The 13206-nt window shown below is 42.2% G+C and overlaps 1 protein-coding gene across 2 annotated transcripts in view; it reads left to right on the top strand.

Moving 5' to 3' along the window:
* The window catches only part of Afap1l1 (actin filament associated protein 1 like 1), a 62976-nt gene that overhangs the window by 42144 nt on the left and 7626 nt on the right, over positions 1-13206 (top strand). For both annotated transcript variants that reach the window (XM_071612254.1, XM_027949359.2), the window contains exons 12-17: positions 464-675; positions 2140-2285; positions 2887-2959; positions 3689-3800; positions 11309-11473; positions 12794-12972. In XM_071612254.1, coding sequence (XP_071468355.1) covers positions 464-675; positions 2140-2285; positions 2887-2959; positions 3689-3800; positions 11309-11473; positions 12794-12972 — 887 coding nt within the window. The remainder of the gene's footprint in view (positions 1-463; positions 676-2139; positions 2286-2886; positions 2960-3688; positions 3801-11308; positions 11474-12793; positions 12973-13206) is intronic.

Here is a 13206-nt window from a genome sequence, read left to right as displayed (position 1 = left end):
GGCCTTGATTTCAATTTTATAATTCTTTCCCTTGACCGGCTAGTTTTGTTCCCATACTCTGCCACTAGGTGTCAGCACCATCCACTATTTTCTATCTTTGGGCAAATTCTGGATTTGGGGAGGGGAGGAGAGTCGAGTTGTGTCTATACAATTTATGGAGCAGCTCTTGCTCTTTTCATCACACTTGGTGTGGTCCCAGGGCTGTGCAGTGATGTGCAAGCGGGATTATCCGTACCCACTTCACAGCTAGGAAACTGAAACTCAGAAAGAGGATGCCTACCATCACAAGCAGGGGCGTGTGAGCTGATCCAAAAGAACGCAGAGACCTTTTTTCCAGCGGGTGCAAGGGTGGTCTGGCACTCTGTCCCGGGCTGTGGCCCATGCACCAAATTTGCAGCCCCAAATGGGATTTGTCCAAGGTGGACTGTGGGGAGGTCAAGCCACTGCTCTCTCCCCCTCCCAGGCTATCTGCACGTGCTGGTGAACCAGGGCTGGAAGGAACGCTGGTGCCGCCTCAAATGCAACACACTGTATTTCCACAAGGACCGCGCGGACCTGCGGACCCACGTGAACGCAATCGCCCTCCGGGGCTGTGAGGTGGCTCCGGGCTTTGGGCCCAGACACCCATTTGCCTTCAGGATCCTGCGTAACCGACAGGAGGTGGCCATCCTGGAGGTGAGAGGAGAGAGTCCAGATGGGCCTTGTGGTGGGACTCTGGCCCAAGGGTCCTGTTTTTGTTGGGAACCTTGCCCAAGGACGCTGCAGGGGAAAGCAAGTGCTACTGTCAGTGAGCCAGCAGGTTTGCAAGATAACACAGGGGACACACGCCTAAATGCCTATTCTAAGTACCCGGCAAATCATGCTTTTAACATGTGTACCTATGATATTTTGTATATTATGTGTGACATACTAAATCTTGGATGACATACTAAATATACTAAAAAATTATTTGTTGTTCATCTGAAATTCTAATTTAACAGAGCATTTTGGGTTTTTAATCCTAATTCTGACTGCCTTAGAACTAAAGTATATTTATCCTCCCTGACCTTGAAATCCCAAATCTGAAAGGCATTTCATCTGGTCTAACCATGATTTGATTCTAGAGTCTCCCATAAAACCTTCCCAGCAGTCCACCTCAGATGAACCACTGCCCTCTGACGTAGCCTACTCTTCTCATCAAGCAACTCAAATTTCTAGAAAGATTTTCTCTATATTATAGAGTTTAAATCTTTAAATTCCACAAAAGCTGAAACCATGCCTGTTCTGCATACTTTTATTTTTCTAGAAATCTGCATGATGCCTGGCATATACTGTGCACTCAATAAGCATTTGTTGCACAATGGATAAATGAAACATGAATTCATTTCATGTATTCATTGTGCTTCCTACCCATAGGCACTGAGTTCCTCCGGAGGTCATGCAAAACACATTGACTCTCAGAATCCTACTGACTATTTTGAATTTAAAATGTTGACACTGGAAGAAAACTTAAAATACCTACCTTCCTGTATTATAGATAAGGAAACTGAGGCCAGGGTTGTCTAATGCTTTACATAGTGCCCCACAGGATTAAAACTCAATCTGTTGATCTTGTTCTCTTTGCCCAGTTACCAACTGCCTCTCTCAGTTCTTAAATTTCAAGAAATATTGCCTCTGTAATTTGCTTTTATTTCTCATAGCTTCAGATAGGCCTCTTATTTCTTTAACTTAGATACAGAGCTTTCTAGCACAAAGTGTACTTTCTTTATTCATTTTTATCATCTGCAAGCTAAGTTGATTTTATAACAATGCTTTCTAAATGAGAATTAAGTATGCATTTAGCTAACCAGCAACTTACAGGAGGCTTCCCCTACAGTACTGTAATTATTTGGCAATTACAATGCAAGTAAAAATTGAGTTGTATGAGCAATTGCTTCCCCTAAGAGAAAAGTAAGTAGTTTTCAAAAATTTCAGAGAACACCTAAATGTTGTTTTTATATCCAAATGGTTGCACAGACCCCAAGTCTTATTCCTCTTTGGTTCCTAAGAAGTGGGTACATAATAGGCACTTATAAATATTTGTGGGTTTGGCTGAAGTGAGCAGGAAGCCAGAGGCCCAACAGTGTGAAAATGAACTTCACTGTGCCTCCTCTCCCCCAGGCGAGCTGTTCAGAGGACATGGGTCGCTGGCTTGGGCTGCTGCTGGTGGAGATGGGCTCCAAAGTCACTCCAGAGGCGCTGCACTATGACTACGTGGACGTGGAGACCTTAACCAGCATTGTCAGTGCTGGGCGCAACTCCTTCCTGTAAGGGCCAGTCTCTTGGCACACAGCTGCCCATGACTTTTCCTGTCTCAGCTCAATCTCAATGTATCTGTGTCCAGCCTTGGGCACTGGAAGGAAAGGGAGGAAGAGCTTGGGAAGCTAGAGTGGGTACCTTCCCCTTACAACATGGGGGAAGGAACTGGCTGAGGGACGTAGGCCAGGGTCAAGGCAAGCTGTGGAATGAGCAAAACTGGGGAAGCCCTGGAGTAATGGGCTCGGCCCTCAGGCTACTAGACATTAAGCTGTCCTTGAGTATGCAGGTGGACATGTGGCTATTCCATGGAGTTAAGCATTGGAGACTCTAGGTTCAAGTCCCATCTTTATCACCACCAGCTGTAGAAATGTAGGCTGGTTGCTTGCCATCTTGGATCTTCTGTTTCCTGACTTACAGAAAGGCTCTGATGAATCGCTTGCCCTGTGGGCTATTGTGAGAATCATGTGGGTCCCTTCCCGTGAAGTGCTCACACAGCACATGATCTGTTGACCCACATTAAGAGCTGCTGCCAGGATCAAATGAGAGTGGACAGGAAAACACTATAAACTGCAAACTGCCATCACCATCATTGTACCTTTCATTTTCTAGATATGCAAGATCCTGCCAGGATCAGTGGCCTGAGCCCAGAGTCTATGATGATGTTCCTTATGAAAAGATGCAGGTATGGTCCCTTGGGGTTGCCTGGGAACATAATAAAGGCCATTTCTTCTATTTCTTTTTCTCCCTCAGTGAACCTTTTATCCTTTGCTTCAGAGAAATGGTTTTCATTTAACTGGCAGCTCAAAGGGGAGTCCCATCTTTTGACAGATGATGGTTCAGGAGGAGGAATCCCTAGCACAGGAGGCCGGGTGGTACAGTGGAAAGAGCCCCAGGTCAGGAGGAAAAAGAGGCTCTTTAGACTGCTAAGCACTCCAGAAATGTAAGGCACTATGTCCACTTTCAGCAAGGAGCTGGGGTCTCCTCCTCTGCTTACCACTCTGAACTGAGCTATTCGTTCCATGTTGTTAGGGGTAGATGCTGCCTGTTGGCCACCTGCAAGGCTTTCAGTCTAGATTTCAGCAAAACAGGGTTGTCTCCCTGTTTTGCTCACAAAACCAAGGAGGAGTCAGCTCATTGAACTTGAGTCCTCGGTACCTGTCACATGTCCCAGAATGCTTGTGGCAGCATACCACAGTCTTTTCAGACTTCCTAGTTCTCCTCTCATAGGTACTCCAGTTTAGAGTTGCCTTCTGCTGCCTTTGATAGTAGGAGATTCAAATAATATACCACCAGGGAAAGTTATTTATAAACTGTCAAGTACTGCACAAATTTCAAAACGGACAGGGAACACATCCCTGCATTGCAGCCTTAGCCTCCTGCACTTAATCATTTTCCTACATCTCCCACTTAGGATGAGGAACCCGAGCGCACCACTGGAGCCCAGGTGAAACGCCATGCCTCCTCCTGCAGTGAGAAGTCCCATCGAGTGGATCCACAGGTCAAGGTCAAACGCCATGCCTCCAGTGAGTTCTGTGTGGGCCTTCCCTGCTAAGCAGGGACAGGAAAGGGAAGCAGCCTACAGCACAGTTCTCAAAATCAGATTCCTCCAGGTTCAGTCAGGTCAATAAATGAGTAAAGTCAGTCATAAGAAAATGCCCTACAAAAAGTAATAGGGATTGGGGTGTTGTTCAATGGTACAGCACCTGCCTAGCATGCACAAGGCTCTGAGTTCTTCTCTAGCACTGAAAAAAAAGGTAACAACACATGCACACTGAAAAAAAGGAAGCTGGCAGATAGCCTCAGAGGGAAATTGACTGGAGGTAGGGCTAAGGGAACTGGAGCACTCAGGCCCAATTCTATAGGTGACCGCTAGCTCACTTCAGTGGTCCAGTGCCAGCCCCTGTTGCCAGATTTACTGATTATTCAAAATGCCAGAAATCTGGACTTTATATGAAATTTAATAATGTTAGTAATTAATTTTTATAAATTTTAACACTGATTGTTTTATATATGCATATGCATATATATAGAGAGAGAGAGGGACAATGAGAGAAGTCATCTTCAAGCTGTATCTGTTTCCGAAGCTAATAATTTATGATTTCTGATCTGTGATTATAAGTGGAGAACTAAATCCCTCCACACAACCTGGAGGGGGCTGCCGTGAGAGCCATGGCTCACCTCTGTCCCAGGCCGAGCTCCACCTAGCATGCTGTGGGTCTTGGTGAATTACTCAATTGCCACACTGCACAATGATAACTAAGTACATCAGATGCCTCTTTTAAGTTCTGTCTGATTTCTAACACTAACCTCTGCACCCATGTGAACTATTGCTATACTATGAGAAGCCAGCTTCCTGTAGGAAAGCCTGTTCCAAGAGTTTTTTTTCTTCCTTCCTTACTTTTCTTCCTTTGCACCTGAAAAAAAAATGAGGTTCTATTCTTTGCTTTTTTAAGATTAAAAAAAAAAAAAAAAAAACTTTACTATAGCTCCATTTCATTTGGGTAGTTCTTCCCTCCTGGGAGTGAGATGATCTGTCTTCTTTGGAAGACAAGTTTGGTAAAGTCCTTTCCCATCTCTAGGTCTGAATTCCCTCCTTGGGCTAGGGATGTAGCTATTGCTACAACACCTGCCTTGCAAGCCTGAGGCCCTGGGTTCCATTCTTAGCATTAAGGAAAAAAGAAAGAAAAGTAGGGGGGGCAGCATGTTTTGAGCTCCTTCTCTAAACAACTAAAGAAATGTTGGGTAACATTCTTTATATGCTATTCATAGGCACTGGAAATACAGGGTCTTATGAAAAGCCCATTTTAAAATGAAAAACTGAAATAAGCAGAAAGACCAATTTATGAAAGAGATGTAAAAACGGAGCTACTCTTGTTGAAGCCCACTCATTCCCCTAGCTATCAGTGTTGGCCATCACTATGAAGTCACATGTTCCTTGAAGAGTGGTGGGAAACCACTAATGTAACCACTAATGTAGTCCAACAACATTGTTTGAAGAACATAAATAAAAGGTGTCTTGGCCCACTTAGGCTGCTATAACAAAATACTATAAGCAGAATGACTTATAAATAATAGAAATTTATTTCTCATAGTTTGGAGGCTGGGAAGTCCAAAGCGCCAGCAGATTTCTGTCTGTGAGGACCCATTTTCTGCTTCATAGATAGCCATTTTTTTTTTACTTTCTGGGGTCTCTTGTAAAGGCATTAATACCATTTATGAAGGCTCCACTCTCGTGACCTACCCACCTACAAAAGACCCACCTCAAATAGGAATTTGGGAGGTTCATAATCAGTCTACAGCAAAAGAGACTTGCACAATATCATGTATTAATTTTCTATCACAATATAACAAAATACCCAAAATTTAGTGGTTCAGTTTCTGCTGTTTGGGAATCCTGAGTAAATGAGTTATGTAGTTTTGGCTGAGAGCCTCTCATGAGGCTGCAGTCAAGACATTGTCCCATCACCTGAAGTCATCTGAAGGCTTGCCAGACTGGAGGATCTGTTTCTAAAATGGCTCACTCGCATGCCAGGCAAGTTTGTGCTGGTGTTGGAAGGAGGCTTCAGTTCTTTGCAATGGGCACCACTTCATAGGGTTGCAATTCCTCATCATGTGACAACTGGCTTCCCCCAGAGCACACAACCTAAGAGGGAGCAGCAAGCAGATAATACATGTCTTTTATGATCTACATTTAGAAGTCATAGTCTTGTCATTTCTGCAATATCCCAATATTATACAGCTCAGCCTTGTTTTTTGTGGGAAAGGACCACAAAAGGGCATGAATATCAAAAAGTAAAAATTGTGGAGGCCAAGTTTATTACTGAGAAAAATAGTGACATGAGAAAACTGTGGACCCACTCACCAAAAAAACAACTGTAACTGAAGAAAATTATTAAAACAATCATTTAAAATCTCTAGAAATTGTTAAGGGCATATAAGAAATGAATAAATACATATTCTAGAAAATGTGCTAAATCTCAGTAAGAACAGTGAGAGTGAGCGGCATTTAAGCCACAACCCACATCTTTACCCTCTTCTACCCCCACCCCCTGTTCAGTATGAAAAAATAAAGTGTCTGCTCCAGGCAAGTGTAGATGAGAAAACATGGCTCACTGTTCCCCTAGCTCCTTTAAGGGCTACAGTGTCTCCCCAAGGACAAGCTACCAGCATTTCTCATCCTGCCCAGCTCCATGTTGCAGAGGCTAAATTCCAAGTGAATGCAGCAGAAAGGCAGGGAGCTCCCTTCTCCACCCAGCTCTTTGGGGAGTACAGGCTTTACCCAAGGTGGGCCAGCTCACAAGTACTTGGAGCCTGAATGCCCTCCTTCCAGTTCAACCAGACAGAGAGGTTCCAGGCTGAAGGAAGCAAGCAGAGAAAACCAAAAGTTACTGCCCCAGTCCTGCACCCTGCTCATAAGGCAGGAATGTCACTCCAAGACAAGCAAGCTGTCTTAGTTCATTCTGTGCTGCTATAGCAGAATACCTGAAACTGGTAATTTATAACAAAAAGAGAATTATTGCCTCATGCTTCTAGAGACTGCAAAGTCCAAGATCAAGGTACCAGCATCTGGCAGGAGCCTTCTTGCTGCGTCATCACATGACAGAAGGTACTGGGGATTGAATCCAGACATGCTTAACCACTGAGCCACATCCTCGGCCCTGTTTTTTGTTTGTTTGTTTGTTTGTTTTTTGTTTTGTAGCTTACAGGGCCTCACTAAATTGCTGAGGCCTGCTTTGAACTTGCAATCCTTCCACCTCAGCCTTCCCAGCCACTGGGATTACAGGTGTGCACAACCACACAGGGGAATTTGCCACCCATGAGGGTGGAGTCCTCATAAGCTAATCACTTTTTAAAGGTTGCACTTTGCGGGGGTAAGTGCCACTTTTTAATACTATTACAATAGCAATTAAGTTTCAACATAACTTTTAGAGAAGAAAAACATTCAGATGACACTGGCCAATGTTTCTACCCCCACATCTAGAGCAGTGACTCAGGGATTCTGGCCAGGGGAAAAGGTGGGCCATAAGAACAGAGAACTCCAACGTTCTCTCTCAAAAGAACTGACTGGTGCTGGGTTGCTCAGTGGCAGAGTGCTTGGGTTTGATCCTCAACACCACATAAAAACAAATAAACAAAATAAAGATATTGTATCCATATAAAACTAAACAAACAAACAAACTGACTTTGGGTGCAACACAGTGTAGCAAAGTTCAAAGTAAAAGGTACTCTCAAACACAATGGAGATTGGTGGTAAACAAGAAGAGGCTAGGAGCTCCACAGGAGTAATAAACTAAACCACAGGCCACTAGCTGATCAGAGAGAACCACAAAGACAGCGAAGAACAGCATTAGGAACTAATCTCAAAGACTGGCCCCAAAATCTATCCTGTAAAGGGACTGAATTTAACTGGATCAGACCATGGAGCAATTTATGCCCCAGAGCATTTTCAAAAACAATAATTAGTTAACAATTAGTAGAACCTAATGGCTGGGTGTTAGGTTAACAGCAGCAGACAGCTTAAGAGAGAGATCTAGGAGAGAGTCAGAGAGAACCCTACTAAAACCATTGCCATCCAGGGTGATTATACCCATGCAAAGTACTATGTCCTCTGAGGAGCAATATTAGAGGTTTCACGTTGCTAGAGAAAACTGACTTCACTAAAATATCCAGCCAAGTCACTAAAATATTAAGCAAATAGCAATCCTTGAGAGGAAGGCAAAATCAATAAATATCTAAAGATTCTATAATATAGTAAAGTGACCAGTTTTCAACAAAAAATTATGAGACATGTAAAGAATCATGAAAGCATGAGCCATTCAAAGCGGGCAAAGCAAGCAACAAAAAGTGTCTATGAAAGGATGTAGATGTAGAATTTAACAAAAATTTCAAAATAGCCATTATAAATACATTCAAAGAAATAAAGGTAAGCTGAACCTGGTAGCACATGCCTATAATTCTAGTGATTCAGGAGGCTGAGGCAGGAGGATTGCAAGTTTTGAGTCTAGCCTCAGCAATTTAGCAAGACCCTATCTCAAATTTTAAAAGACTGGGGATATATCTCTGCCTCTGGGTTCAATCCATGAAGAGAGGGAGGGAGGGAGGGATAGAATGTGTTATCAAATTGAGACCATCAATAATAAAATAGAAATTATAAAAAGAAGAACCAAATGGAAATTAGGGAACTGCTAAGTACAATAACTGAAATGAAAAACTCACTAGAGGGACTTAACAGTAGATTTGAACTGGCAGAAGAAAGAATCAGTGAATTTGAAAACAGATAAAAAGGCTGTGTAAGCTGAAGAGTAGAAAGTAAAAAGAAGGAAGAAAAGTGAACAGAGTCTCAGAGAAATGTGGAATACCTTTAAGTGCACTAATATATGTATAAAAGTAATACCAAAAGGAGAAAAAAGAGGAAAAGAAAAAAAATCAAATAAAGAATGGCCAAAAACTTGCAAAATTTATTGAAAAACAATCTACATATCCAAAAAGCTCAGCAAACTCTAAGTAAGATAAAGGCAAGAGGATTCACAAAGAACTCATCATTAAAACACTGACACTAAAGATGAGAAAATCGTGAAAGCAGAAGAGAAAATTATCTCGTCACACACAAAAATGCACATATAAATTAAAAAAAAAAAAAAACATAAGATTAACAGCCAACTTCTTATCAGTAATAGAGGAGGCCAGAAAGTAGTGGGATGACATACTCAAAACACTGTCAATGTTTGGGGGAGCTGTCAATTCACATCCTATATCCAGCAAAGATATCTTTCAAAAAATTGAGATAAAACAAGGACATTTCCAGATAAGTAAAAACTGAGAGTTTGTTGCTAGTAGATCTACCTTACAAGATATGCAAAGGGAAATTGTTCAGTTTGAAAATATGTAACCCAGACAGCAATTTTAATTCAACAAAAACAGCACTGGTAAAGGTAATTAAGTAATTATAAAAATACAAATGCATATTTTGTCTCATTTATTCTCTTACTGAGTTGGAAAAGCAATTGTATACAACCATATTTATTTGCATTTTGTGGGCCTATAGTATATAAAGAAATGTAAAAAACTGACAATAATGATACAAAGGAGGTGAGTGGGGGTAAGAAAATGATGCCAAGTGGTAAATAAGAAGGTTAAGAGAACAAGCTCTGCAAATATATCCTTGCTTTTCTTTCATTTCTCAACTTCTTTAGTAGACTTAAAATTATATAAAATAAAAATTGTAACTCTTCATTGTTGGGTTTTGAACATATATAGATGGAACATGTATAACAGTAATAGCACAAAAAAGGTCTTCATCTGATACAATGAAATGATAAAATGTTGATAACTCTTTGTTAATATACCCTCCTCCTTTTATTTATTTATTTTATAAGACTGCAAAATTCAGGCCAGGCACAGTGGCCCATGCCTATAATCCCAGCAACTCCGGAAGGTGATACAGGAGAATTTCAAGTTCAAAGCCATCCTCAGCAACTTAGTGAGATCAACCCTGTCTCAAAAAGTAAAAAGGGCTGGGGAGGTAGCTCAGTGGTAAAGCCACTGGTTCAATCCCCAGTACCAAAAAAAACAAACTACAAATTCAAAAGTCTAGGAGTGAATTCTCCTGGCATGCCTCTGTGTATCTGGAAAAGTAGAGAAGGTACGGATTTCCTCCATGTTGTATTTATGATCCAGATTTTAACTGTATGGTAGTTATGGCAAGACCTGATTCTTGCATGGGTTGTTAGGTGACTACTGTAATCCTAGAAAAGCTAGATAGACAAGACACCCCAATTATCAGCAAAACATAGGAATCATTCCACGCCCCACCAGCTTCCAAAAGGCTATAATTTCCCCAGAGAGATTGGACTTTGGCCTTGGCCCAGTTCAAGCATCAACATATGGCATGAGCTGGGTGTGGTGGCACACACCTGAAATCCCAGTGACTCAGGAAGCTGAGACAGGAGAATTGCAAGTTCAAAGCTAGCCTCAGCAATAGCAAGGCACTAAACAACTCAGTGAGACCCTGTCACTAAATAAAATACAAAACAGGGCTGGGGATGTGGCTCAGTGGTTGAGTACCCCTGAGTTCATTCCCTGATACCCATTTAAAAAAAAAAAATGGCATGTTCAGACAGACATAGGTTCAACTGAGCTGTCACCATTAGCAGTGAAAACTAATGTCTCTGTGTCTCAGTTTCCTAAACAATAAAAGAGCTAATAATAATAAATATATCTAAATAAATAAATAGAACTAATAATAAAAGAATACATCTTATAAGGATTAAATGTGAAAATGCAAGTTTTCACTTAGCATATAAGTATCTAGCACATAGTAAATGCTTAATTAATTATTGCCATGATTATTGGTTGTTACTGTCCACCATCATGTTCAACCTACAGTAGAATACTAAGTCTCTCCCTTTCCCCACCCTTCCCCCGGGAATACAATGGGAAATGCCTGCCTTTAGCCAAAGTCTGGATTCTCTATGAATCTGAATTATGTGTAGCTATCTCCCTATCATTTATATATATAAAAGAGTTGCCTCACATAAAGCATGCCCTTTTAAAAATCAAAGTGTGTTATACCTCATAAAATTTGTTGTTATATATGACTATCATTATTATCTAACAATTACTAAGCACTCTCCATGTGCCAGATACTATGCTAAATACTTTTCCTTAAATACCTCCTTTAAATCTTTCCACACCCCATGAGTTAAATGTTATCAGTATCCTTATTTACATATAAGGTAATTGAGGCCTCAGCAAAAAGGCACAAAAGCACCACCATTCACTTCTGCCTGAAGACACAACCACTAAGGGAAAGAAAGAATGCAAATGCAAACCCCTTCTCTGAGTTGCAAAGCCCTTGCTTCTAGTCCCTGTGCTGTGGGGCCTCCCTTTTGCTCTCTATATGAAAGAGAATAGATCTAAATATTCCCATTTGATAGATGGAGAAGATAAGGCTGAGAGAAAAGTTAACCCTATCCACCCACCTCACTAGAGGTCAGAACTGAGGGCCTTTTTCTTCCCCAAATCTCTTCAGGTGCCAATCAATACAAGTATGGCAAGAACCGAGCTGAGGAGGATGCCCGGAGATACCTGGTAGAAAAAGAGAAGCTGGAGAAAGAGAAAGAGACAATTCGGACAGAGCTGATGGCACTTCGGCAGGAGAAGAGGGAGCTGCGGGAAGCCATTCGGAACAGCCCAGGTACCTGTGTGGTTGTGGTCCTGAGCCTCTGTGGGTGGCTCAGCCTTGGCACCTTCCCTGTCACAAGGGGAAGTTTCTTGCACAAGTTATTTAGTTGCCCACACAGGAGGGTGTGCTTCTTCTCCCCTGCCTCCTCCTCTTCATTATTACATCAAAATTCCCCCCTAACTAAAAAAAGTGCCTTCAGTTTAATAACCACTTTGGGAGAAGAAAATGGAAAAGCATCACAATAATGTGTACACTTATTTCCTTAGGGGGTTACATAAATATATGAGAGGTTGAAAAAGCCTGACTTCAGAAGCATGAAAAACAGAAGTGACCTTAGTACCTGGTAATCTCATTTCCTGAGAGATCATCTTGAATCTTGCATTCATTCATTCACAGATGATGTGTGAGACATTGGTCCCAGGTGGGAATGAGGAACAGTGATACTTTCCCAGGCTCCTCTTCTGAAATCCCTGCCTACTCTGGGTTCCTCCACACCCCTTCTGCTGTGTTTCCTTTAAATACAGTTCACCATGCTTTCAGCCTGAGGTTTCTCCACATTCTGGAAGAAACAGAAGTCCTATCCTTATAGAACATGTTCAAGACCATATAGCCCTACGAGAATCTGATAAATCTGCAGACTTTCCTTAAAAAACAAAAATCACAATTCAAAATATTGGGAATAATTTCAGGAGCTCCTGGAGCTTACTCATAGATTTCCTGTGAGCCTGGTTAGACTTACATAGAAATGAAAAGAAGAAAAACATAACTTTAAAATTGAGAGATCATGTGCAGTGAGGTCTAGGGGCTTAAATGATGTCTCCAGGAAGCTTATCTAACTTATATTTGTGCTTTCCTCCATTTTGGTTTCATTCTTTCCCTCTTGTGGTGGCACAACCACTGCAAAGCTCCAACCCTAACCCAACCCTCTTAGCCATCCCAGTGGAGCTTCTCCCCCATAAGCACTACAAAACCTCAGGATTCACTCTGATTGAACCAACTCTGATTTTTAAGCCACTCACTGTGACCAGAAGGTGAGAGGTGATTATGAGTTAGGCCTAAGTTATATGCCAAAACTTTTGAACTAGAAATAGGGTAGGCCCTACTTAAACTACAGAAAATGAGAGGGGGAATGCTAATTCCAGAAGATGGGTCCTAGGCAGGTAAAGACCACACACACTCAACACAGAACTAGAAGCCCAGGCCCAAAGTCCTTGTCGTTAAGGTTCTGAAAAGGTCCTCTGGGAGGGACAGACAAGGGCCAGAGGCCCTGACAAAAAAATCTTTGAGCTTTGGTCAGGCTGGGCTGTGTCTCATCAGTGTCTCTGGACTCAGGAGCAAAGTTAAAGGCTCTGGAGGAAGCTGTGGCCACCCTGGAAGCTGAGTGTCGGGCAAAGGAGGAACACAGGATCGACCTAGAACTGAGGCTCGTGGCTGTGAAAGAGCGCTTGCAGCAGTCCCTGGCAGGGGGTCCAGCCCTGGGGCTCTCCATGAGCAGCAAAAACAAGAGTGGGGTGAGTCTACTGCCATCTATGCAGGGGAGGAAGCTGCTCCTCTATCCCCTCACATGCTGCAGATGTCTCCATTATGATTGTTTGGAGATAGGAGTTATGCTCATTTCCATATGAGAAAACTGAAGCCCAGAGAGGTGAGGGCACATGCCACTTTCGACACAGCCAAGAAGGGAACTCCTGTAAGCAAGTTCTGGTTCTTTGGCCTGTTCTCTCCACAGCAGCCCCACAGTTGGA

The sequence above is a fragment of the Marmota flaviventris genome, chromosome 5, assembly GCF_047511675.1.
Source record: "Marmota flaviventris isolate mMarFla1 chromosome 5, mMarFla1.hap1, whole genome shotgun sequence".
NCBI lineage: Eukaryota > Metazoa > Chordata > Mammalia > Rodentia > Sciuridae > Marmota > Marmota flaviventris.
This window is presented reverse-complemented; position numbering and strand designations above follow the sequence as displayed.